The sequence below is a fragment of the Microcaecilia unicolor genome, chromosome 1, assembly GCF_901765095.1.
Source record: "Microcaecilia unicolor chromosome 1, aMicUni1.1, whole genome shotgun sequence".
NCBI classification, from domain to species: Eukaryota; Metazoa; Chordata; class Amphibia; order Gymnophiona; family Siphonopidae; genus Microcaecilia; species Microcaecilia unicolor.
In genome coordinates, this window is record NC_044031.1 from 450,510,035 (window position 1) to 450,538,018 (window position 27,984).

At 48.1% G+C, this 27,984-nt stretch overlaps 1 protein-coding gene across 3 annotated transcripts in view; it reads left to right on the forward strand.

Annotated features, from left to right (window-relative positions):
• Positions 1-27,984, forward strand: part of ESCO1 (establishment of sister chromatid cohesion N-acetyltransferase 1) — a 128,995-nt gene that overhangs the window by 67,739 nt on the left and 33,272 nt on the right. For all 3 annotated transcript variants that reach the window (XM_030212847.1, XM_030212854.1, XM_030212863.1), the window contains 2 exons: positions 2,136-2,225; positions 19,012-19,155. In XM_030212847.1, coding sequence (XP_030068707.1) covers positions 2,136-2,225; positions 19,012-19,155 — 234 coding nt within the window. The remainder of the gene's footprint in view (positions 1-2,135; positions 2,226-19,011; positions 19,156-27,984) is intronic.

Consider the following 27,984-nt stretch of genomic DNA (forward strand, 5'->3'; position numbering starts at 1 on the left):
AGAAAGAAGCCTGGAATTGTGTTACACAGGCAACTATTGTGAACTGCTATAAGCGGGCAAGCTTTGTTAGGGATGTGGAGAGGGACGAAACAGATGCAGCTGTTGCAAACGCGTCAGATGAACAAGCTAGTGACATCCCAGCCTGTGTTGCTGAAGAGGAGTTTCATCACTACGTAGCTGTTGATTACGATCTACAAACAGCTGACGACAGCACTGATGTCCAGATATGTACCTACACTCAGGCAACAGCTGATGATGAAATGAGCAGCGAGGCACATGCTGACAAAATTCAGCAGCCTCCTGTCACTTTTGCAATAGCGCTGGAGAGTCTCAACACTGTGCGGGCCTATCTGGAGGCCACTGGATGTCAGTGCTATGACAGTTTTTACCGTCTGGTAGTCGTAATGTATGGAACTCACAGACATAAGAGTGTACAGAGGATTATGACTGATTACTTCAAGTAAGCCTAACGTCAGTTAACGGAGACTGTATACTGTATGTATAATAAACAGTACTGTACATATGTTTATCAGATGTCAAGCTTCTTTGGGTCACAATGGTTAAGTGCACCCTCCGGTTAACTGCATGTATTTCTTTGGTCCCAGACCCTTGCACTTAAGCAGATTGCACTGTATACCTGAGAATAGTGGAAAAAGTGTTCCCTCCGGGGATAACAGAAGTCTGGGATTGAGTTGTGCTGGAGTTTATTAAGTGACTGTGAGGAAGGTTAAAGTTAGTCTGCCTGTTGCAGAGGTTGCAATAAAAGTTTATTTTGTTATTAAACCCTTTTGTATTGCCATGTGGTTCCTGGACTGAAGTGCTGAGTGGAACCCAGAATTGGAAAAGTGTGTCTTCCAAACCCCCAGTTTACTATTCCAGACCATTGACCCACTCCCAAGCTTGACTGCATGTGTGTTGGAACTGATGAGTGAGGAGAGGTTAGCCCTAGATGTGAAACTGAATTGTTTTGTGGCCCAGGGCCGGAGCTAGCGCACGGGTGAGACCCAGGTTACATTCATATGGTGTATTTTTGTGGGGGGTTTTCTTTTTGTGGAAGACACCCTTCAGCTAGAGACCCACTTATTCCAGTAAAGGTCAGCTGCTTACCCATAACTAGGGATATGCTTCCATTTCAATGGACATAGAAAATGTCATTGTTTCATTTTTCTGTAATTTTGTTTACTAAGTAAAGGAAAAACTTTTTAATGTGTAGTGTTAACACCATTTTTAGTGCATGCTATTTACAGGTTGTACACAGTAGTACAGGTCTTCCTAAACCTGTCCTGAGGGACCCTACTGCCAGCCAACCTGTTTGGCTGTGGAGTCCCCAGGACAGACCTGGGAAGCCTTGTGCCAGTAACTGGCAACTGGCCCTGCTCTTCTAATAATTTAAATAGGTGCCTCTAAACTTTAACCCCCTCCCCAAAGTCAGGCTTGCCCTCAATCCCTCTCTACCCTCTTTTCTTACCATCATCCCTGGGGCTGTAAGGGGGTAGGAGTGATCCCCAGTTGCTCTTACACTGCTGATGGTATATGCCAAAATGGTGCAGGCCAGTGAGCTGGCATCATTCCTCCCTCCTTTGCACCCTGGACCTTGCATAAGAGATAAGATGTAATCTGAAGGGGTGAGAGGGAAGGAGAGAGAGCCCATGGGCTTTTATTCTTTAATTTCTCCAATTTAACTGGTAGTGGGACAGTTAATAATTTCACTTTTGGTCAATACAAGGAGGTTTTTACGACCACTGATATTTTTAAAGTCTAGAGAATTTGTATCTCTACAGGACTGATAACTGATGTCTTTTCCCCCTTTTACTAGAATCTGTACATTTTATTTATTTTCATATTGATATGAAAGGAATCTTGACTTTTGGTTGTGGTACAGAGCGCAGTCATGTAACCCACTTGTGTGACTGGTGATAAGAAATATTATATAGTGCATATCTAATTAGATATTCTACAAGCGGTCTAACACAGAAATCTTGCTACTTTAACTGATTTTAAGCTATGAAGAATAGTTTTAAAATGTTTTTCAGAACTGTAAATCTCTTAGCAATTGGATATTGAATTTAAGGAAGAAGGAAAGGGCTGAAAATATGTGCCTTCTATGAAAATGTAGCTTTGTCCTTTTAATCTAGGGATGGAAAAAGGAAAGAATTGTGGCTGAATACCCTGATGGCAGAGTAATAATGGTTTTTCCTGATGATCCAAAGTATGCTCTTAAAAAGGTAAATTCAAGAGATTCATAGGTTTCATTTTGTTTGTGGGGAGAAAGTGTCAATGCATCTCCCTTAATTTCTTCTCAATTTCTTTCTCTCTCCATCATCCTGCCTTGGACCTTGCTAGCTTTTCAGTGATTTATCCCACATAGGGTGAGCACAAATATTGAGATCTGATTATGGCATGTCTTGACTTTCTTGGGAGGCCTTTGGTGACATGACTTCATTTTTAACTTTGCTCTGTTCCTCCTCCCTCCTGTATAGATGCAGGTTTTGGCTGATGCAGTTCTCTTGTTTAGTAGCATTCTCTCTCTTTTTTTTTTTTTTTTTTTTGTCCTTTTATGAGAAACTGTTTATTTGAAATTAGCTCACATCTTTTTCAGTATTAGCTCAAGGTGAGTTACATTCAGATGCAATAGGTATTTCCCTACCCCGGAGGGCTTACATTCTAAGTTTGTAGCTAAAGCAATGGAATGTTAAGTGACTTACCCAAGGATCACAAGGAGCAGCAGTGGGATTTGAACCAGGCTTCTCTGATTGTTAAGCCAGTGCTCTAACCAGTAGGTTACTCCTCCACTCTAGAGTTTCAGCTATGTGGTCTCCTTTGGTTAGGCATTTTAAGTGGCAAGTTCTCTGTCTTGTTAATGGTAAAGCTCAATCTACTTTGAAATCTGTACATTTTTATAATCCAAAGTATATACTGCATTAGAATATATGTGTTTCTCAACAGGTGATATGTTTATTATTCTAAGAGCTCTCAAGCCAAAGGCTGCCTCCAGCCCTGAGAGCAGTGCTACAAACATCCGTTTTGCAGTAATTACACAAATATTCATAAGATGTTTGTCTACATTTTGGGTCACCTGCAAGCCACAGTGTGTAAATAGATTTGTGATGCTCAAGAACCAGATCTGACCATGCATTTACTTTTACTCACCATTGATGTATTCTACCCTCAGTTAATGAGACTGCTGCTTTTTTTTTTTTAATCCCTTAAAATTCACAAGTGGAACCTCACTTAGAAACGTTCATTTTTCTTCTCTGGAAATTTACTTTGTTTGGGTTCAGCTTGTGCAGAGCTCTGCCTTTCTGCATGTTTTAATGACCCTGTTCTGGTATAAGTAGGATTTATATACTGTAGATGCTTGTATATAGGCCACAAAATTTTGAATTATCTGTAAATTAAAAGTCAGGAAGGCGACCTGTATACAAGCCAAGCCACAGATCAGACATTAACATTTCTCTACATCCATGCTGGGTCCAGCAACTCCCTTTTCCCCAGGGCCCATTGTGTCATCTCCTGTTCCTTTCCCTGGCCCAAGGCCAGCATCTTCTCCCCTTTTTCTTCCTCATGTGGCCTCTTCTGGTGTCACTCAGAAGTGTTCTGCACTGGCATGGGGCTTTCTGTGTTCAATCACTGCTGCATCTTGCCCTCCCCTGACAGGAAATGCATCATAAGCGTTATACATTTGGCTAATCTATATGTGTGTTTACAGTAATATCTGATTTCTCTGAGGACAAGCAGGGCATCACTCACCACATGTGGGTGACGTTCTCCAAAGGAGGACCTTAGTGTCCTTGGCGGTGTGTGGAGGATCATCCTATTCTTCAGATACTCAGGGCCATTTCCTTTCAGGGCCTTGATGATCAGACATAGAGTTTTAAATTTAGCCCTGTATTGTACTGGTAGCCAATGAAGTTTTTGCAAAAATGGTGTGATGTGGTCATGTCGCTTGCAACCTTCTATGAGTCTTGCTGCTGCATTCTGAATCAACTGGAGCTGGTGCAGGCCCTTTGTAGTCAGACCATTGTACAGTGCATTGCAGTAATCCAGTCTTGATGTTACCATGGCATGCACAACTGGGGTAAGATTTACCTTCTCGATGTAAAGAGAGAGGCAGCGTAGCTGTCGCAAATAGTAGAAGCAGCTCTTGAAGGTTGCTTGGATTTGGGGCATCAGAGTAAGTGTTGAATCTAACTGTATTCCAAGGTTTCTGACTTGTGATTTGAGGGGGAGTTTATACTTCCCAAAAGGGATTTTGATGTCGGGTATGTATCCACTTGTGTTAGGGACCCAGAGAAGCTCAGTTTTACTTGGGTTCAGGCAAAGTTTGTTGGGTTTAGCCCATTCTTGAATTGATGTTAGACAAGTGATCAGTTTATACAAGGCTGTGGGTAAGTCGGGTTCAATGGGTATGAGTAGCTGCACATCATCTGCATGAGTGTCCATTGACCGAATCAGCTCAGCTAGTGGCTTGAGGTAGATATTGAACAGAATAGGTGATAGTATCGATCCTTGTGGTACCCCGAAGGTCAGTGTCCATGATGGTGATGAGTTGCTGCCAGTCATTATGGATTGTTGCCTGTCTGATAGGATCTGAACCAGGCAAGTACTGTTCTATTGATACTTGTTTCTGTCAGTCATGCTAGCAAGATATCATGATCCACAGTGTCAAAAGCTGCTGAGAAATCTAACAGTACTAACATCGAGGCAAATCCCTTGTCTCAGTTTCTGTGAAGATCATCTAGCAGGGATACGAGGACTGTTTCTGTTCCATAACCAGGTCTGAATCCAGATTGACATGGATCTAGTCAGTTACTCTTTTCTAGCCATTCATTAAGTTGAACACAGACTGTTTGTTCTATGAGTTTCCCTAGAAACGGGATGTTGGATACTGGCCTGTAACTTTCAAATTTGTCCTGGTCAAGGTTGTTTTTCTTCAGCAGAGGGCGAACCACTGCCCATTTTAATTCTGTTGGTAATTGCCCATTAGAAAGAGAGGTGTTCACAATTTTTGGGGCGCCTTCTATAAGGCCCATACTTGCCTGCTGCACTATCTTTGATGGGCAGGGATCAAGGGAGCAGGTAGTTGGTCGAAGGTCTCTTAGGATTTTGTCAAGGCTCTCCTCTGTCATTAGGTTAAGTGTTCCATCCGTTTCTGTTAGGAGGGGGCGAGTTTGTGCACTCCTGGTTGACTGGTTGGGCACTGGGTGGGATTGCCTGTAAATCCTGGTGGAAACTTTTAATTTTGTTGGCAAAGTATGCAGCAGAATCATTGCAGTTCAGTTTAGACTGGGCAGGCTGGTTTTGTTGTGGGGGGGTTGCAGTAGGCTATTTACTATACTGAACAGCTGCTTGGTTGAATTGGCAGCCTGTGCAATGCATTGAGAGAAATACTGTTTTTTGGTTGCTGTTAAGGCTTGGCGGTACTTTGCCATGTGCTTCCTGCAGTTTCGCCTATCTTCATCTAGGTGAGATTTGCGCCATCTCCTTTCCAGCTTTCGTCCTTCGTGTTTAAGGATCCGAGGTTCTGGAGAAAACCAAAGTGAGCGTTTGTGAGTGGGGCATAAGACCTTTTTTAGTGGTGCTGTTTTCTCTAAGGTCTTGGCTAGGTGTATTCCAGATGTCAACTTGTTCTGCCTCTGCTGTCTTTTATCTATATGCGGATAGTCCAAGACCTCTAGGAAATTCTCAGCGGTCAGCTTTTTTTTTGTATCTGATCTGCTTCCAAACTCTGGGAGGTGCCATTTGTTTCAGGTGGTAAGTTAGGGAGAATTTAATTAGAAAATGGTCTGACCATGATAGGGGTGTTATTTCAATACTGTTATGCCGGAATTCTGGGATATCCACTCTTTGTAGAATACCAGGTCTAGTATGTGACCCTTTTCGTGGGTTGGAGAATTGATCACTTGTGTAAATCCTAGTACTGTCATTGTGTCCAGAAAGGCAGCTGTGGTTGTATCTGGGGTTTTGATGTGTAGATTGAAGTCTCCCATGATCACCAGCCTAAGGTAATTCAGGGTCACTTGAGTAATTAGGTCTAGAAGTTCTTGCACAGATAATGTGTTGTTACGAAGTGCTCTGTAAATCATGAGCAGCCAGATTGGCTTGTCCTCTTCAAGTTGGATTAAAAGAGATTCTTATCCATGTAGCTGGGAGATGGATATTCTGCGCAGTTTGATTGTGTCCCGAATCAATACTGCTACCCCTCCACCCTGTCTTCCTGGTCTTGGTTGATGTTGGATATTGAAACCTGTTGGGCATAGTTAGCCAGTGGTAAACCCCCACTTTCATTTAGCCAGGTTTCACTTATTCCTAGGATGTCAAGATGCTGTTCATTTATGGTATCATGGATCACCGAGGATTTCTTTGCAGCTGATCTGGCATTCACCAATCCTATAGTTCCCAAGGGTGGTCTGGGGGTGCTGTGGGTAGCTTTGGTGTGACAATGAGGTGATCTTTTAAGTACTGTTATGTAGGTGTTTGACCTCTTCTACTTTTGCCTTCTCCCACACACCACTGGGATGCTTTCATGACACATTTTTGTGTCAGAAGCTAGTTAGGCAAAATTCCACTGGGTGGCGCTGCAGTCCACTCTTTGGAGTACAGCCTGTAGATCAGCAGTCTTCCTAGTAGGCAATGCAGGGGTAAGGCTTTAATAGCTGAAAAAACAGACCTTTTAAAGTTGTAAATTCAGACCAGGCCTGCGAGATCAAAGTCTTCCATCAAATAGAGAAACAAATGGCTGCACTTAGCACTTCTATGTGAAATTCTTGGAAACAGTGCATAGGTTTAATTTAGTTTTAAGGAATCTAAAAGATTCAGAGTTATAGAAGTAGATTATAGATTATGTAGTTAAAATAAAAAATTTTAACTCGCGGATTGCAGGTTTGAACTTTAGAGTTTCTGGTTCTGATATCCTTGGATGGTCCAATTGATGCAGGTTGCTGTAGGAAGCTCCCCCAGAGTCCAGGAGAGGATCTGTCCCTCAGAGCTCTGGCTCACTGTCTGGGCAGGCAAGGACTCAGCCATCTTATGAAGAGTGTTTTGTCGAGTGTGATATGGATTGCTCTTGGGTGTCTGATGTGGAACCAGATTAACTCTCGGAGGAGAGCTCCCTTGATATACCTTCAGACACATCCCTACCTCAGGAAAAGAGCATCTCCCCCAAAGGAACCCTTCTTTGTCACTTTGTTGAGAGACATGACTAAGTCTGCCCCATTTAATTTGGAGGTCAAGGACGAGCCCAGGAAAGTGCTTGACTATCTCACCCCTCTCAAGGAACCTGTAACTGACAGAGCCCATGCTGACTCTATGTATAGAGTCCAGAAGGCTCCAGGGTTTGAAAAGCAACAGCTTCCTCACTATTCTGTGGTAGTCGAATCTGCTTTCAAAAAGGCTAGAAGTCCTAGAACCCATGCCTCAGGGCCCAGGGCGAGACTCCACTGTTCTAGCCTTTTGGGAGGAAGGTTTACCAGGGCTCTAGGCTCCCACATATAGTCCTACCAGCATCTCATGAGCATCCATTTGCAGAACTTAGTGTTCAGTGTAATAGAGTTTGCAGACATACCGCCTGCACAGCAGACCACACAACTCTGTGAGTTAGTAGCCAAGCAGAAGAGTGTTGAAAGCAAATGGCTTAGACAACCTATGATGCTTTTGATGTGGTGTCCAGAGACTCTGCTGTAGGTATCTGCATGCGCAGACTCACCTGGCTATGTGTCTCAATCCTAGGACAGGCCATTCAGGAGAAACTGGTGGTCATTCCTTGCTGAGGAGACAGTCGTTTTGGGGAGCAAAGTGGAGGAGGTCATCAACCTCATCAAGAAAGGCTGTAATAACATAAAGTCCCTGTCGTGGCCCACTTCTTCTGTGTTCTCCACCTGTCATAATATTTTTGGGTGGCAGTCATAGGAGCACCTATTACTCTCAAAAGACATAGGTTTACTACTCTTTCTTGCCCTTCCCAGAAGAAAGATTCAAGGCCTTTGCTCCTTCCCACAGCAGCAAAGGACTTAGAAGGCCCAGCCAGCTCCCCAGTTACAGTAGGGAATGAATTTTTGACTGGGTCCATGACACTAGTCACAGTAAAAGTAACCATCCCAGATAGCCTACCAGTAGTAGGGAGGCTAAATATTTTTTCAGGAAAGGTGACCCCTTGTAACCTTAGACCGGCGGGTTCTTCAAGTATTCTGGGGGCGTTATGCCTTTCGTTGGTGACAGCTTCCTCCAGATTGTCCACTGGAGAGCAGTAAGGTTCAGCTCTCAGCACCAGGCAGTGCACACAGAGGCACTTTCTTCCCTTCTACAGGCCCATGCGGTCGAGCCTTGATTACTGGCTGGAGGGAAGGGATTCTGTTCTTAGTATTTCCTAGTGCTCAAGAAGACGGGATTTTGTCCCATCCTAGACCTAAGGGCCCAGAACAAATATTTAGTCAAAAGTTCAAGATTATTTCCCTGGGCATCCTTATTCCTGTGATTCAAGCAAATGATTGGCTATGCTCTCTGGACTTAAAAGATGCGTATACCCATATACAGATACGTCTCTGTCGCAAAGTATCTCTGATTTTGAGTTGTGAAACACGAATACCTGTATCACATATCTTTTTGGCTTCACGTCCGTTCCCAGGATATTCCGTAAGTCTCTCGCCGTAGTTGCAGCATTGCTACATAAACTGGGAGCGAGTGTGTTTCCCTGTCTGGACAATTGGTTGATCAAGAACACATCCAAGAAAGGTGCACAAGAATCATTATGAAGAACCGTTTGGTTGCTGCACCTACCAGGGTTTATTATAAACTACCCAAAGTCCCACATTCTTCCTGTTCAATAATTAGAATTCATAGGAGCCCTGCTAGACACGTTTCAGGCTCAAGCCTTCCTTTCACCTCCCAGAGCCAATGCCTTAATCTGCATTGTACAGCAATTTTAACAAAGCCAGCTGGTCGCAGCTTGGCATATGTTGAGATTGTTAGACCACATGTTCTCCACAGCACTGTCACACCTATGACACATCTGTATTTGAGAGAAGCCCAGTGGATCCTAGCTTCCCAGTGGTTCCAGGCCTTAGGGGAACCTACTGGATATGAACAATCTTTCTAGGCCTAGCGAGGTCCCTGTTGTGGATGATTTGGCCCAATTTGACCTTAGGACTTCCATTATAAATCCACCCCTGCCCCCCTCTCCCGCAAGACACTGACAACAGATGCATCCAACCAGGGCTGGGGAGCTCATGTAGACAGGCTTCACACTCAAGATCTGTAGTTCACTCAGGAGACCCATTTCCATATTAATCTCCTGGAGCTAAGGGCTGTTTTTCAAAACCTTTAGAGCAGAACTGTCCAACCTCAGTCCTCGAGAGCCACAATCCAGTCGTGTTTTCAGGATTTCCCCAATAAATGAGATCTATTTGCATGTACTGTCTCCATTTTATGTAAACAGAACTCATGCATACTCATTGGGGAAATCCTGAAAACTCAACCTGGTGAGGACTGAGGTTGGACACCCCTGCTTTACAGTATTTCAGATCAGTTGATGAATCAAATCATCCTCGTTCAAATGGACAGTCAGGTTGCTGTGTACTATGTCAACAAACAGGGAGTCTACCAACACCTCTCCGGCAACATGTAAGCCACATTGAGCCTGTGAATAGGTGGGAAAATGTGGGGTACAAATGTAATCAAAAACAAAAAATTACTTTAGGAATGTATCCATAGTACTCACTATAAATCAAAATTGGAGCTTAATCACAACATATTCTGCAATACATTAAACAGTTATTTCAAGAGCAAAGACGTTCATGATGCTGTAATGAAATAGTGTTTACATCTGCTTATGTATCAATTATTCCTATATTTCATATATAGCTTTTTCCATATCTTTTTGAGCTAAAGCCAACATGTTCATATACCTCTTATTCTCCGAGGACAAGCAGGCTGCTTGTTCTCACTGATGGGTTGACGTCCTCGGCAGCCCCCTCCATCGGAAAGTTTACTAGCAAAGGCCTTTGCTAGTCCTCGCGCGCCCATGCGCGGCCGTCTTCCCGCCCGAAACCGGCTCGAGCCGGCCAGTCTTCTTTCGTCCGCGCTCGGTACGGTCGTGTTACGCCGTTCGTGCCCCAGAGAGTCGACCTCGCGCGTCCTTTTCGACGTGTTTTTTGCTGTTTTTTCCTTGAAAAAAGTTCGGGAAGCGCTCCGGTAGTGTTCCGGAAGACCCTTTCGGGTTTTCTGCCCTTCCCGTATTTCTCAGTTTTTGCCCCGTAAGTTTTCTTTCATTGTCGGGGTAGGCCTCTTTTGGCCTCGGTCGAGATTTTTCTCCCTCTAAATTTTGGTGCTTCAATTTTCGCCATTTCGGCTTTTGATTTCGCCGGCGTGATTTTTCCGCCCATGACATCGAAGCCTTCCAGCGGCTTCAAGAAGTGCACCCAGTGCGCCCGGGTAATCTCGCTCACTGATAGGCACTCTGCGTGTCTTCAGTGTCTAGGGGCCCAGCACCGCCCTCAGAACTGCAGTCTGTGTTCCCTGTTACAAAGGCGGACTCAGGTAGCGAGATTAGCCCAGTGGAACGTTTTGTTCTCGGGCTCTTCGTCGGCATCGGCACCGGAGGCATCGAGTGCATCGACGTCGTCAGCGTCCGGACCATCTTCCTTGGCTGCCGCTTCATCGACTGCATCGAGGCATCGAACCTCTGCATCGGCGCCGAGGCATCGGGCGAATGCATCGACGTCGGTGGTACCGAGACTTCGTCTGCTGATGTCGTCGGACGGAGGTGCATCGTCAGGAGTGCAGGTGAGGGCTGTCCATTCCCCTGCTGGTGGCGGTGAGCCTTCGGGTGGGTCTCCTCCTACCCTGAGGGCTCCTGCGGTACAGCCCCCCCGGGATCGACCCTCTTCGGTCTCGGCCCCGAGGAAGCGACGGATGGATTCTACGTCCTCCTCATCGGTGCCGGGGAGCTCCGGTGACATGCTTCGGAAGAAATCGAAGAAGCATCGACACCGGTCTCCTCCCCATGTCGGCACCGAGAGCTCTGGGTCGCCGAGGGATTCGGCACCCAGCAGGCATCGGCACTGAGAGGACCGCTCACCCTCTGTTCAGGAGGTGTCGATGCGTTCCACTCTGGACAGCCCGGAACAGCCTCCTCGCCCGGAACAGGTTCTGACGTCGACGCCTGCATCGACCTCTCAGCCTTTCTCTGCAGCCGCTCTGAACGAGAGCCTCCGGGCCGTTCTCCCAGAGATTCTGGGAGAGCTGTTGCGCCCTACCCCTCCGGTACCGGCGGTGCTTGCGCCTCCGGTACCGTCGAGCGTGGCGCCGGCTGGCCCATCGCCCAGGTTGAGGTCCCCGACGTCGGTACCGCGTGCGGTGCCGACAGCGGCCACCTCCCAGGAAGGCTCCCCGACTACGTCGGCGGAGGGAGCTTCGCCGATGCGGGCGAGGGAGTCTACCTCTCGACGCCCCCATCGTGGACGTGGCTCCACGGAGTCGAGTCGGGCACGGTTGCAGACACAGGTCCGTGAACTTGTGTCTGACACCGAGGGTGAGGCCTCGTGGGAGGAAGAAGAGGACCCCAGATATTTCTCTGACGAGGAGTCTGAGGGTCTTCCTTCTGATCCCACTCCCTCTCCTGAGAGACAGCTTTCTCCTCCCGAGAGTCTGTCTTTTGCTTCCTTTGTCCGGGAGATGTCTACGGCCATCCCCTTCCCGGTGGTTGTGGAGGACGAGCCCAGGGCTGAAATGTTTGAGCTCCTGGACTATCCTTCTCCACCTAAGGAAGCGTCCACTGTTCCCTTGCACCATGTCCTAAAAAAGACATTGCTTGCGAACTGGACCAAGCCACTAAGTAATCCCCACATTCCCAAGAAGATTGAGTCCCAGTACCGGATCCATGGGGACCCAGAGCTGATGCGCACTCAGTTGCCTCATGATTCTGGAGTTGTGGATCTGGCCCTAAAGAAGGCTAAGAGTTCTAGGGAGCATGCTTCGGCGCCCCCGGGCAAAGACCCTAGAACCTTAGACTCCTTTGGGAGGAAGGCCTACCATTCTTCTATGCTCGTGGCCAAGATCCAGTCTTACCAGCTCTACACGAGCATACACATGCGGAACAATGTGCGGCAGTTGGCGGGCTTGGTTGATGCTCTTCCCCCTGAGCAAGCCAAGCCTTTTCAGGAGGTGGTCAGGCAGCTGAAGGCGTGCAGAAAATTCCTGGCCAGAGGAGTTTATGACACTTTTGATGTTGCGTCCAGGGCCGCTGCTCAAGGTGTGGTGATGCGCAGGCTCTCATGGCTGCGTGCCGCCGACCTGGAGAATAGACTCCAGCAGCGGATTGCAGACTCGCCTTGCCGTGCGGACAACATTTTTGGAGAAAAAGTCGAGCAGGTGGTAGAGTCTCTCCACCAGCGGGACACCGCATTCGACAAGTTCTCCCGCCGGCAGCCTTCAGCCTCTACCTCTACAGGTAGACGATTTTTCGGGGGAAGGAAGACTGGTCCCTATGCTTCGGGTAAGCGTAGGTACAATCCTCCTTCCCGACAGCCTGCGGCCCAGGCTAAGCCCCAGCGCGCTCGCTCTCGTCAGCAGCGTGCGCCTCAGCAAGGCCCCGCGGCTCCCCAGCAAAAGCAAGGGGCGAGCTTTTGACTGGCTCCAGCAGAGCATAGCCGACATCCAAGTGTCAGTGCCGGGCGACCTGCCGGTCGGGGGGAGGTTGAAAGCTTTTCACCAAAGGTGGCCTCTCATAACCTCCGATCAGTGGGTTCTCCAAATAGTCCGGCAGGGATACACCCTCAATTTGGCCTCTCAACCTCCAAATTGTCCACCGGGAGCTCAGTCTTACAGCTTCCAGCACAAGCAGGTACTTGCAGAGGAACTCTCCGCCCTTCTCAGCGCCAATGCGGTCGAGCCCGTGCCATCCGGGCAAGAAGGGCTGGGATTCTATTCCAGGTACTTCCTTGTGGAAAAGAAAACAGGGGGGATGCGTCCCATCCTAGACCTAAGGGCCCTGAACAAATATCTCATAAAAGAAAAGTTCAGGATGCTTTCCCTGGGCACCCTTCTCCCCATGATTCAGCAAAACGATTGGCTATGCTCTCTGGACTTGAAGGATGCCTACACACACATCCCGATACTGCCAGCTCACAGACAGTATCTGCGATTTCAGTTGGGCACACGCCACTTCCAGTACTGTGTGCTACCCTTTGGGCTCGCCTCTGCGCCCAGGGTGTTCACAAAGTGCCTAGCTGTGGTAGCAGCGGCATTTCGCAGGCTGGGGGTGCACGTGTTCCCATATCTCGACGATTGGCTGGTGAAGAACACATCCGAGGCAGGAGCCCTGCAGTCCATGCAGATGACTATTCGCCTCCTGGAGCTACTGGGGTTTGTGATAAATTACCCAAAGTCCCATCTTCTCCCAGTGCAGAAACTCGAATTCATAGGAGCCCTGCTGGATTCTCGGACAGCTCGCGCCTATCTTCCAGAGGCGAGAGCCAACAACTTGTTGTCTCTCATCTCGCGGGTGCGAGCGTCCCAGCAGATCACAGCTCGGCAGATGTTGAGATTGCTGGGCCACATGGCCTCCACAGTTCATGTGACTCCCATGGCCCGCCTCCACATGAGATCTGCTCAATGGACCCTAGCCTCCCAGTGGTATCAGGCCGCTGGGGGTCTAGAGGACGTGATCCACTTGTCCACGAGTTTTCTCAAATCCCTGTATTGGTGGACGATTTGCTCCAATTTGACTCTGGGACGTCCCTTCCAAATTCCTCAGCCACAAAAAGTGCTGACCACGGATGCGTCTCTCCTGGGATGGGGAGCTCATGTCGATGGGCTTCACACCCAAGGAAGTTGGTCCCTCCAAGAACGCGATCTACAGATCAATCTTCTGGAGTTGCGAGCGATCTGGAACGCTCTGAAGGCTTTCAGAGATCGGCTGTCCCACCAAATTATCCAAATTCAGACAGACAACCAGGTTGCCATGTACTATGTCAACAAGCAGGGGGGCACCGGATCTCGCCCCCTGTGTCAGGAAGCCGTCAGCATGTGGCTCTGGGCCCGCCGTCTCGGCATGGTGCTCCAAGCCACATATCTGGCAGGCGTAAACAACAGTCTGGCCGACAGACTGAGCCGGATTATGCAACCTCACGAGTGGTCGCTCAACTCCAGAGTGGTGCGCCAGATCTTTCAAGCGTGGGGCACCCCCTTGGTGGATCTCTTCGCATCTCGAGTGAACCACAAAGTCCCTCAGTTCTGTTCCAGGCTTCAGGCTCCCGGCAGACTAGCATCGGATGCCTTCCTCCTGGATTGGGGGGAGGGCCTGCTGTATGCTTATCCTCCCATCCCTCTGGTGGGGAGGACTTTGTTGAAACTCAAGCAAGACCGAGGCACCATGATTCTGATTGCTCCTTTTTGGCCGCGTCAGATCTGGTTCCCCCTTCTTCTGGAGTTATCCTCCGAAGAACCGTGGAGATTGGAGTGTTTTCCGACCCTCATCACACAGGACGAGGGGGCGCTTCTGCATCCCAACCTCCAGTCTCTGGCTCTCACGGCCTGGATGTTGAGGGCGTAGACTTTGCCTCTTTGGGTCTGTCAGAGGGTGTCTCCCGCATCTTGCTTGCTTCCAGGAAAGACTCCACTAAGAGAAGTTACTTCTTCCATTGGAGGAGGTTTGCCGTCTGGTGTGACAGCAAGGCCCTAGATCCTCGCTCTTGTCCTACACAGACCCTGCTTGAATACCTTCTGCACTTGTCTGAGTCTGGTCTCAAGACCAACTCTGTAAGAGTTCACCTTAGCGCAATCAGTGCATACCATTACCATGTGGAAGGTAAGCCGATCTCAGGACAGCCTTTAGTTGTTCGCTTCATGAGAGGTTTGCTTTTGTCAAAGCCCCCTGTCAAGCCTCCTACAGTGTCATGGGATCTCAATGTCGTTCTCACCCAGCTGATGAAACCTCCTTTTGAGCCACTGAACTCCTGCCATCTGAAGTACTTGACCTGGAAGGTCATTTTCTTGGTGGCAGTTACTTCAGCTCGTAGAGTCAGTGAGCTTCAGGCCCTGGTAGCCCAGGCCCCTTACACCAAATTTCATCATAACAGAGTAGTCCTCCGCACTCACCCTAAGTTCTTGCCAAAGGTCGTGTCGGAGTTCCATCTGAACCAGTCAATTGTCTTGCCAACATTCTTTCCCCGTCCTCATTCCTGCCCTGCTGAACGTCAGCTGCACACATTGGACTGCAAGAGAGCATTGGCCTTCTATTTGGAGCGGACACAGCCCAACAGACAGTCCGCCCAGTTGTTTGTTTCTTTTGATCCCAATAGGAGGGGAGTGGCTGTAGGGAAACGCACCATATCCAATTGGCTAGCAGATTGCATTTCCTTCACTTACGCCCAGGCGGGGCTGGCTCTTGAGGGTCATGTCACGGCTCATAATGTTAGAGCCATGGCTGCGTCGGTAGCCCACTTGAAGTCAGCCTCTATTGAAGAAATTTGCAAAGCTGCGACATGGTCATCTGTCCACACATTCACATCTCATTACTGCCTGCAGCAGGATACCCGACGCGACAGTCGGTTTGGGCAGTCAGTTCTTCAGAACCTGTTTGGGCTTTAGGATCCAACTCCACCCCCCGAGGGCCCTGTTTGTTCTGTTCCAGGCTGCACTCTCAGTTAGTTGGTAAATTTTTTTAGGTCAATCTCAGTTATGTCCTCGCCGTTGCGAGGTCCAATTGACCATGGTTGTTGTTTTGAGTGAGCCTGGGGGCTAGGGATACCCCATCAGTGAGAACAAGCAGCCTGCTTGTCCTCGGAGAAAGCGAATGCTACATACCTGTAGAAGGTATTCTCCGAGGACAGCAGGCTGATTGTTCTCACAAACCCGCCTGCCTCCCCTTTGGAGTTGAGTCTTCCCTTGAAGTGTATTGTCTTGCTACATACTGGACTGGCCGGCTCGAGCCGGTTTCGGGCGGGAAGACGGCCGCGCATGCGCGGTGCGCATGGGCGCGCGAGGACTAGCAAAGGCCTTTGCTAGTAAACTTTCCGATGGAGGGGGCTGCCGAGGACGTCAACCCATCAGTGAGAACAATCAGCCTGCTGTCCTCGGAGAATACCTTCTACAGGTATGTAGCATTCGCTTTATAGTGTGGTTATATGTATGGATACATTCCTAAAGTACCTGGTGGGGAATAAGCAGGATGATGCAGCCGCACAAATGGTCTCTCAACATGGGCGTTGCCTGGAAGATCTTCCAAGACTGGGCACACCCTCTGTGGATCTCTTTGCCACTCATCGCAACAACAAAATCCCTTGGTTCTGCTCCAGGCTGAACAAAAGAAGTTGGGTTATCCAGACAAGTGCAATTCCATGATCTGGAGATCCGAGTAAACAGGTTCCAAAATCTGCGTTTTTTTTTTTGTTTGTTTGTTTGTTTGTTTGACAAGACCGTTGGACCCAGACGCGGAGTTCGGCAGGCTGTCCTGACTGGTGGTCTCGTCTGGAAGGTGAAGTGGGAGGCGCTGCTGACCCATGCCATCTCTCAGACATCCTGTCCGGGCCAGGGCTGGGAGTAGACAGCAGCTTCCCGTGGGCCACGGCGCTGCCCTGGTCCGAGCCTCAGCACCCGTCCACACCCTGGTCTCCGCTGCGTGTGGGGAGGAACACCCGCCGGTGCCCATCCTCGTCTCTGGCATTGCCGGCCAGACAGCGGTGCCCCCAACCTTGCTGCAAGCCGGGAAGAGCGTCAACCAGCCGGATGCCGGCCCGGGGCTGCAGGAGAGGAGGAGGGCAAGTGCGCCGCGCACACGACCGCGGGACCGACAGAGGGCTGACGAAGGAGCAGCTGTCGGCGGTGGCCTTGGAGACTCGACACCAGGGATCGGAGCAGCGCGTGGCCAGTCAACTGTTCTGCATCGCACATGCTGGCGGCTGCGGGGGGAACAGCCTCATCCACTGGTGAAGGAGAAATACTTCCATGCTACGTATTGCTTCTCTTCTCATTATTGCTGCTTGGTTCGCGACAACAACAAGATACACACTTTTTTGAATGCACTGCTTCTAGAAGTTCCTCCTCCTAGGCTTGCAGAGTGCCACAATTAGAACTTTAAAAGCAGCAGCTTCCCACAGAGAGTCTCACAGTTGCAGAATTGAGACAGAACACAACTGACAATTCCTGCAAACGGTGTAACTCCAACATTTACTCACAAAAGCAAAGGAACTGAGATCTTGAGCTGCTTCTACCAGATTGCTGGAAAGCACTGATCAACTGCTAGTTTTGAAGCAACTGTTAGTTGTTGAAGCAAATTCCAAACAAGTTGTTCTCTGCAGGTCACTGGACCTCAACAGCTAGAAAGGCAAGCGGAATTAACACACAACATCAGAACACCAGACTCACACCAAAGAACAAAAACTATTCCCATGCATCCAGTCATCAGAAACAGCCCCACTACTAGCCCACAGTAAATAGAAACCAAAATGAATAAACTACTACTCCTAATAATCCACTCCTTATCACTGATCCACCTTACACTAACCACCCCCTTGCAGACAGCAACATCATACACATACTGCACAATCATCAAAGATTGATCAGACACACCACACTTCATCAAACAGACAACAACCTAAACAAAGGAAGAACACCAGCATGTGGACAAATGATACAGAATGCAAAAAAGGGGCCAAACAAACTCACCCCAACAAAGAAACAACAAGTAATAAAAATCCACACAACACCAAACGTAGAAGACCCATACCAAACGATCCAAGTGGGCTACATCAATGCCAGATCCGCAGTAAACAAAACAGCAATTCTGTACTGGGGTTGGTTGACGACCTGGGCGTTAGGTATTGCACACATCAAATACAATTCTAAGACTGGATCATGGCAGAAGACCTTGACCTACTCTTCATCAATGAAAGGCTGCAATATGGTCTTCAGTCCACACAGTCACATCTTACTATTGCTTAGGGCAGGAGTCCTGTTGTGGCATTTTGTTCAGATAGTTCTGCAGAATTTGGAGTCTAGAATCCAAATCCACCCTCCTAGGCCCATTTTGTTTTTGTGTTTTAGGTTGTACCTACACAATTTGAATTTTTTTGTTCTAGTTTGACGTATTATTGGTCAGCCTTGCCTGTTGTAAGTTTCTGTTGTCTGTTTTTAAGTCAACCTGGTAACTAGGGACTCCCACATGTGGCAAGTGAGTGTTCTGCTTATCTTTTGAGAAAGTGAAGTTACTCACCTGTAGCAGAAGTTGTCTAAGGACAGCAGGACACATACCCTCCCACTTCCCGTAGGAGTTGAATTCTCTAATCTTTATACTTTACTGCTGGTCCTGCACTTTCGGGTTGGTCAGGAAGGCATTGCACGTGCCGAGTACAAGGCTGCCAAAGGTTTCAGAAGATTCTGGATCGCTCAGTAGCATCTGTTCTTGGCTGTGTCGGATGACATCACCCACATGTGGTAATGTGTGTTTTGCTGTTCTTGGAGAACTGCTACAAGACAGTAACTTTGCTTTCTGTAAAATGGAGAAGGTATGAGCCTGGTCTGACTCTGCAGAGCAAATTTCTGTTGGTTTACATTAATGGAATATAAACACAAATTAATTTTAAATTAAGAATTACTTTTATCTCTTTATATATGCCATCCTTTCCTCATTCTGTACCAGGTCAAAATACTCCCTCTGCTAGACAACAGATTAAAATAAGTATTATTAATATACTTGTTTTTTAGGGTTAGGGTTTCTGCTTCTCTTGCCCTTTTTTTCAAGCAGTTCTTTAAGCTGCTGCAATCCAAGAATCGGAGATGGGGTAGAAAACCAAATCTTTGTGTTTATTTTAATGACACAGACATTGTAACAAGAGACTTGTAACTGGTACAGTGCGCTGAATAGATATAATCATAAGGTGACAGAAGAACTGGAGGAGCAGAGAACACTTATTCTTGTATGCCATCTTTAGAAATTAGTTGTTGATATTCCTAGTTATGTGTTCTGTGTATATTCAAGCTTGTAAGTAAATTGTTTTCTGGTATGTGTTTTGGCAGGTGGAAGAGATCAGAGAGATGGTAGATAATGACCTGGGTTTCCAGCAGGTTCCTCTCAAGCTCCATTCCAGAACTAAAACACTCCTTTTTATCTCAAATGACAAAAAAGTAGCTGGCTGTTTAATAGCAGAACACATCCAGTGGGTGAGTTACTGTGTAAAATTGTCTCTATAGATGTTGATCTCTAGGAATACATTCTTTAGATACCTTGAAATGTTAATCTGTTTTATGGGTATTGGCTGACTTTGTGTATCGGCAGAAGATTATAGTTCCTTCTCATCTGGGTCACTGGTTCAAGTAAAAGTTCTGGTCAACAGTGATCAAAGCTATTTCCTTTTGAAAGTCATTTGGTGGTCTCAGTCCAGGTGGGCATCTATCCATATTGCCAAAGCCATTATAGTTTTAAAAGTAACATGGACAAAGGCAGTAAAGAACTGGAGACCTCTTAAGAGGCTTTTTTCAAAGCCATTTCTGCTGGTAAACTAGATCTTTACCAGAAGAAATGGGCTTTTACAAAACTGCCCATTTGATTTCTAGGTAAAAGGACATTTATAGAGCCTGTATGTGCATCTTTTTCGTTGCAGTGAATAAAGGAACTCCCAGGGACAGAGTTGGGGAGAGACTTGTACTGAAACACATACTTCTGAAAAGTTAAATTTATGCATGGAGTTTTTCATGGAAAAAATATGTACCAAATAGCATGTATAAATGTATGTGTGTGTATATTGTCGTTTTCAGCGAGAGTATGTACTTTTAGTTTTGAAATTCTGGCAAAGTCCGTGTACTTTTCACTAATGCAGGCCGTTACTTCATTAACTCATTGGAAGGGTAATATTTTAATAAAATACTTAGGCTGGGAAATACATAACACATGTTAAACTGACCTTATAAAGCAGTATATGTGCATATGTACCTTCATAAACTTACCCCACCAGAAAGTAGGTACTTCCTTGTTTGCAAGAATATGTGCTTATTTTATAACATACACATGAATCTTGCAACCCGCCCAGTGTCCACTTGCAGAATGCCTACGTGTACTGCATAAGATAGCGCTTACCAATGCACAGCACAAACATGAACTTGTAAAATGCTGTTCTGCCTACTCAAGTCACTTCTAGAATTGAATTGCCCCCTTAAAAGGTGTTTTCTGTAGAGCAGGACTGAAACATAGCAAGGTGAGTTGGTGCTACTGCCTGTTCTCTACTGCTTTTGTGGCTAGACATTTCGAGGTTCTAGGGCTATCAGGCTAGCAACTTCAGTCACAAGCTCATGAGAAAACAATAGAGAGAAGATTGAAATTTCTCTAGTTTTAGTTTCAAGAACCCACCTTCTAATTATTTTTTAATTAAAAAAAATATTTAGAGAGGTGACGTGATGTCACGCTGAGGAGCGGACATAAGTGAGAGGAGCTCCCAGGCCCCTATCCTATCCACCTACCAAAAATATTTACAAAACGAGCGAACGGACCCTGAAATAGGTAGGAGAGGTGGTCGAGTGGAGAAAAGCTGAAAGCAGCGAGTTGATGGAAGTGAAATCTTTAAGAAAACAGTTGGAGAAAGCAAAGGCGCCAGAGACGCACAAGATGGCGGAGGAGGATGGCTGCCTGGTGCGAAGGTGGCGGACCTCACGCGTTACCTAGATAGGATTTTTTTTTGTTACATTTGTACCCCGCGCTTTCCCACTCATGGCAGGCTCAATGCAGCTTACATGGGGCAATGGAGAGTTACGTGACTTGCCCAGAGTCACAAGGAGCTGCCTGTGCCTGAAGTGGGAATCGAACTCAGTTCCTCATTTCCCCAGGACCAAAGTCCACCACCCTAACCACTAGGCCAATAGTGCTGGGGAGGAGCCGGCTGTCTTTGTACATGTGGGTACCAATGACATAGGAAAATGTGGGAAAGAGGTTCTGGAAGCCAAATTTAGGTTCTTAGGGTGAAAGCTCAAATCCATAACCTCTAGGGTAGCATTTTCTGAAGTGCTACCCGTTCCACGTGCAGGGCCCAAGAGACAGGCAGAGCTCAGGAGTCTCAATTCGTGGATGAGACGATGGTGCAGGGAGGAGGGGTTTAGATTTGTTAGGAACTGGGCAACATTCTGGGGACGGAGGAGCCTATTCCGAAAGGATGGGCTCCACCTTAACCAGGGTGGGACCAGGCTGCTGGCATCAGCATTTAAAAAGGAGATAGAACAGCTTTTTTTTTTTATTTTTTATTTATAATTTCAACAATTTTATACAAGCATTAAATCTTGTTCAGGAAAAGCAGAACACATATAATATTTAATAGGAAATAAAGTTTTAACTCTCCTCTCATACAAGTTCTTTCCTAGACCACCAACAAAGAAAAAAGGAGGGGGCTAAGCATAAATGATGGAACAATCATGTGGAAAACAAATATCTAATAAATATGGCCTGGATAGCTTCCACAATTATTATTATTATTAATCCTGATCTTTTCATTATTCGGAGATTATCTGGTTATTTTTTTCATCTCTAAAAAGACTTTCAGTTGTTCTGGTTCAAAAAACACATATTTTTTATCTAAGTAATTTATCATGCATTTACAAGGGTATGACAAAATAAATCTTGCCCCTAGCAATCGAGTTTCTTCTCTATAAGCTAAAAAAGCTTTTCTTCGATCTTGTGTGGTCTTCACCACATCTGGATATATCCATATCTTTTCTCCAAAAAACATTTTAGTTGAGTTTCTGAAGTACATTTTCAAAATGGCATTCACATCTTGTTCAAAAACTAATGAAACAAGCATAGTTTTTCTAGTTAAAATTTCAGTAGTTGATTGTTCTAAGAAGGCTGTTAGATTTTGTAAATCTCCTGAAGTCTTCAATTTTTCTCCCCTTTTCAAATCTGGTAAGTAATATATTTTATTAATTGGAGGAATCAAATCTGGGGAGTATAGAAGATTTTCCATAAGAAATTTTTTAAACAGATCCTTCACATTAATTTCAGAGGAAACAGGGAAGTTCAAAAATCTCAAATTTAAACGTCTATTAAAGTTCTCAAAGTATTCTATCTTTCGATGAATTGCCATCTTATCCTTAATAAGCATATCAGATTTCTCGATAGAACAGCTTTTAAACTAGAAACTGGGGGAAGGCTGACAGTCACTCAAAAGCGCATGGTTTGGGATAAGGTATCTTTCAAAGATATCACCAAAACAGGGAAGATAGGGTATCCTGATAGGATGCAAAAGAGACCATAGTAGATCAGGTGTCCTTAAATAAAAATCAGTCACCTCTGGAAATGGTTCTTCTGGAAGCACTGGAGCATCTCCTCCTGCTGTTTGGTCAGCTGGTCCCACCTGGACTGGCTCAGGATCTGGAACTGCAGAGGTGATCTCTGCTGCTTCTGCTTGTTGGGCCTCCCTGGCCTGACTATAGTTACCATAGTTGAAATGCTGACTCCGCTATCAAGGGTAATGTTCATTGGACCACGTCGGTCCCACACAGTATTGGTACCAGCATGTTTTTCATTATGCCTACTTCTTTGTATCCAGGCTTGGTATCCCAATCCAGGAATACTCAAGCAGTGGGTATAGTCTCTCTGGATTCATTGGCTAGCACTACCTCTGCAGTGCACCCTGGTAGAATAGCATCTTCCGGCACTAGCACTGGTCATATCAAAGTCATGCTAGAGCCAGTGTCCACAAGCCCAACCACCTGGGTCTGATTCACAGTTACTGGAGTGCTGTAGTGTTGTGGAAATCCATCTGCTTCCTTGCTTGATTCATGGCCAGGAACCTTATGTGCTGCGGCAACTGTGTGGGTCTCCTTCGTGGTACTGGAGCCACCCATGAAAGCTGCTAGCCTTGGTGCAGGAACTGGAATGCTCTTTAGTGCAGGCTTGGGAATATCTGGGCAATCTGCTTTGAAATATCTTGTGCGCTCACACTGGTAATAAGGATGTTCATGCCTAAAGTCTTTAGGTTTTCAGGGAACTCTGGAGGGTGTGCTGACAGTCATTGAGGTTGCAGGGATATTTGGCTTAGGGCCCTGGCTGCCCTTAGATACTGGCTGCTGTAGATATGGTCAGTTCCTTTTTTGCCACCCAGGAACGGTTAACCATAAAGATGTCAGTCAACTCAGCCGCTTTCTCTGGAATATGGGGCTGGTGATCTTGAACATGTTCTCTCACCTCTGGATGACAACGCTGCAGAAACGTCTCCAGGCCCATCAGGTTTTGGCATTCCTCCAGGGTTTTAACTTCAGCTCCACTGAGCCACTGCTGGTGCTGGTATCTTAGCTGAATCACAAACTCGTTGTATCATACACCCCCTTTTGCAAAGTCCGGAACTTTAGTCTGTAGGTTTTGGGGGTAATGGCATAACGATTCAACAAAGCTTTGTGCACCTCAAACTGGGAGCATGTCTCCATGGACAGACCGTGAAATGCCTCAAGTGCTCTACCAGTGAGCTTTCCTCCTAGATAGGTCTCCCAGTCTTTCTGAGGAATCTCATTGAGGCGGCAAATTTTTTCAAAGGCAGTTAGATATCCATCTATGTCACCTCTGGTATCATCAAACTGCAAAAACAAGTTGTGCCCAATTTGGGCTGTGGATCCTGCCTCGGGCCTTGACACAGGTTGGCCTGGAACTTTGGATGCGAACCATTTCAATCTCCATCTTTAATTTCTGCAGCTGGAACGCCTGCTCCTCACACTACAGCTATTCACAGTGCAGTTGGAAATCACGCTCCTCACGCCGTTCCTATTTCTCATGCTCCTATTTCCGTTCCTTACGCCACTGTCACTCTTCCCGTTTCTCACACTGCAGCTCATCTAGCTGCTGTTGCTCTAGCATCTTGATCTGCCAGATCTCAGCTGGTGTGGCATCTGGCCCTGCCAGCTGACGAGCCGTTGTCCACAAGGAGTCTGGTCTCCCCTCAAGAGAAATCTGCGCAGGCGAATCCTGTTTCTCCGAGGACAAGCAGGCTGCTTGTTCTCACTGATGGGGTGACGTCCACGGCAGCCCCTCCAATCGGAAACTTCACTAGCAAAGTCCTTTGCTAGCCCTCGCGCGCCCGCGCGCACCGCGCATGCGCGGCCGTCTTCCCGCCCGAAACCGGCTCGAGCCGGCCAGTCTTCTTTTGTCCGCACTCGGTACGGTCGTGTTTTCGCCGTGTCGAGCCCCGGAAAGTCGACCTCGCGCGTCCAATTTATTTTGAGCGTGTTTTTTTTCCTTCGGGAAAGTTTTCTCTTAGTCGGGAAGTGCTCCGGAAACCCCCCGCCGGGTTTCGTGTAAATCCTCCCCGTACTTCCAGCTTTTTGCCCCGGTAAGTTTTCTTTCGTCGTCGGGGTAGGCCTCTTTTTGGCCTCGGTCGAGATTTTTCTCCCTCTAAATTTTGGTGCTTCAAATTTCGCCATTTCGGCTTTTGATTTCGCCGGCGTGATTTTTCCGCCCATGACATCGAAGCCTTCCAGCGGCTTCAAGAAGTGCACCCAGTGCGCCCGGGTTATCTCGCTCACTGATCGACACTCGTCGTGTCTTCAGTGTCTGGGGGCCGAGCACCGCCCTCAGAACTGCAGTCTGTGTTCCCTGCTTCAAAGGCGGACTCAGGTAGCGAGACTAGCCCAGTGGAACGTGTTGTTCTCGGGCTCTTCGTCGGCATCGGCACCGGGATCTTCGAGTGCATCGACGTCGTCAGCGTCCAGACCATCTTCCTCGGCCGCCCCTGCATCGAGTGCATCGAGGCATCGGGCCTCTGCATCGGCGCCGAGACATCGGATAGCTGCATCGACGTCGGTGGTACCAGGACCTCGTCTGCTGATGTCGTCGGACGGTGGTGCATCGGGTGGAGTGCAGGTGAGGGCTGTCCATTCCCCTGCTGGTGGCGGTGAGCCCTCGGGTGGGTCTCCGCCTACCCTGAGGGCTCCTGCGGTACAGCCCCCCCGAGATCGACCTTCTTCAGTCTCGGCCCCGAGGAAGCGACGGATGGATTCGACGTCCTCCTCGTCGGTGCCGGGGAGCTCCGGTGACATGCTTCGGAAGAAATCGAAGAAGCATCGACACCGGTCTCCTCCCCGTGTCGGCACCGAGAGCTCTGGGTCGCCGAGGGATTCGGCACCCAGCAGGCATCGGCACCGAGAGGACCGCTCACCCTCTGTTCAAGAGGTGTCGATGCGCTCCGCTCTGGACAGCCCGGAACAGCCTCCACGCCCGGAACAGGTACTGACGTCGACGCCTGCATCGACCTCTCAGCCTTTCTCTGCAGCCACTCTAAACGAGAGCCTCCGGGCCGTTCTCCCAGAGATTCTGGGAGAGCTGTTGCGCCCTACCCCTCCGGTACCGGCGGTGCTTGCGCCTCCGGTACCGTCGAGCGTGGCGCCGGCTGGCCCATCGCCCAGGTTGAGGTCCCCGACGTCGGTACCGCGTGCGGTGCCGACCGCGGCCACCTCCCAGGAAGGCTCCCCGACCACGTCGGCGGAGGGAGCTTCGCCGATGCGGGCAAGGGAGTCTACCTCTCGACGCCCCCATCGTGGACGGGGTTCCACGGAGTCGAGCAGGGCGAGGTTGCAGACACAGGTCCGGGAACTCGTGTCTGACACCGAGGGTGAGGCCTCGTGGGAGGAAGAGGAAGATCCCAGATATTTCTCTGACGAGGAGTCTGAGGGTCTTCCGTCTGATCCCACTCCCTCTCCTGAGAGACAGCTTTCTCCTCCCGAGAGTCTGTCTTTCGCTTCCTTTGTCCGGGAGATGTCTACGGCCATCCCCTTCCCGGTGGTTGTGGAGGACGAGCCCAGGGCTGAAATGTTTGAGCTCCTGGACTATCCTTCTCCACCTAAGGAAGCGTCCACTGTTCCCTTGCACCATGTCCTGAAGAAGACATTGCTTGCGAACTGGACCAAGCCATTAACTAATCCCCACATTCCCAAGAAGATCGAGTCCCAGTACCGGATCCATGGGGACCCAGAGCTGATGCGCACTCAGTTGCCTCATGACTCTGGAGTTGTGGATTTGGCCCTAAAGAAGGCTAAGAGTTCTAGGGAACATGCTTCGGCGCCCCCGGGCAAGGACGCTAGAACCTTAGACTCCTTTGGGAGGAAGGCCTACCATTCCTCTATGCTCGTGTCCAAGATCCAGTCCTACCAGCTCTACACGAGCATACACATGCGGAACAATGTGCGGCAGTTGGCGGGCTTGGTTGATGCTCTTCCCCCTGAGCAAGCCAAGCCTTTTCAGGAGGTGGTCAGGCAGCTGAAGGCGTGCAGAAAATTCCTGGCCAGAGGGAAACGTACCATATCCAATTGGCTAGCAGATTGCATTTCCTTCACTTACGCCCAGGCGGGGCTGGCTCTTGAGGGTCATGTCACGGCTCATAATGTTAGAGCCATGGCTGCGTCGGTAGCCCACTTGAAGTCAGCCTCCATTGAAGAAATTTGCAAAGCTGCGACGTGGTCATCTGTCCACACATTCACATCTCATTACTGCCTGCAGCACGATACCCGACGCGACAGTCGGTTCGGGCAGTCAGTTCTTCAGAACCTGTTTGGGCTTTAGGATCCAACTCCACCCCCCGAGGGCCCTGTTTGTTCTGTTCCAGGCTACACTCTCAGTTAGTTGGTAAATTTTTTAGGTCAATCTCAGTTATGTCCTCGCCGTTGCGAGGCCCAATTGACCAATGTTGTTGTTTTGAGTGAGCCTGGGGGCTAGGGATACCCCATCAGTGAGAACAAGCAGCCTGCTTGTCCTCGGAGAAAGCGAATGCTACATACCTGTAGAAGGTATTCTCCGAGGACAGCAGGCTGATTGTTCTCACAAACCCGCCCGCCTCCCCTTTGGAGTTGTGTCTTCCCTTGAAGTGTATTGTCTTGCTACATACTGGACTGGCCGGCTCGAGCCGGTTTCGGGCGGGAAGACGGCCGCGCATGCGCGGTGCGCGCGAGGGCTAGCAAAGGACTTTGCTAGTGAAGTTTCCAATTGGAGGGGCTGCCGTGGACGTCACCCCATCAGTGAGAACAATCAGCCTGCTGTCCTCGGAGAATACCTTCTACAGGTATGTAGCATTCGCTGTCTCCCCCTCAGAGGCCATCCGGTTGCTCTTGTTTAAGGACAGACATCTCCATTGTCTACTGGCCCACTGCCAGTTGCCGTCAGCATACTGCTAATCTCCTAACACTGCCAAAAAATAAAAAAAACAGGAAAGGGACCCCGTTACTGCTGCACTTGTTCACTGTGCTCTGTGTCCGGAGGTTACAGGTAAAGAATCAGAACCACTCAGTGGATGGTGGCCCTTGCTCTACACACTGAGTCTGACCATCCCACCACACTGCCACCAAAAAAGAAGGCAAGGTCTGTCATGAAACTCCTAGCCACCCACATGGGGTTACCCCCCCGGCCACTTAAGGTCTATCCCCAGCACAGCTGAGGTCTGCCTACACCTGCCCTCTCATTCTCTACACTAGCACCCTCCTCCCACTGACTGGGTCACTACCACCTCTGGGCAAGTCTCCCGCTTTCAAATTATCCCCAGTGATTTCTAGATTACTGTAGCCACACTCCCAGTGGTCCCGAAAGCATTCACAAACCCCCAAAACACAAACCACCAGGATTCTTCATCAGTCCAGACAGGGCAGAGCAAACAAACAAATGTGTTTATGCTCAGAACTTGGAACAGTGGACAAAAAATGTGCAATTAGCAAACAGTAACAAGTAACTGAAAAATAGATCAATTAGAAAACTAAACATTTTTATACTTCCTAGAAAGTACCTGGGGAGATCAGGACATATATAGCTGTTCACCAATTATCAAATATAACTGGGGTTTTTTTTTTTTTACAGGGCTTCAGCAAAGAACTCTCTCTCTCTCTCTCTCTCCTCCCAGCCTGAAACTGAACTCAAAATCAGTAAAGTCCAAATGAGATGAGCTCCTGGGCAGTGTTGCCAGGTGGAAAATTTTTTTCCCACCCAATCCAGCACAAAACCCGCCCAAAACCCGCCCAAACTCAAACCCCGCCCCTGAC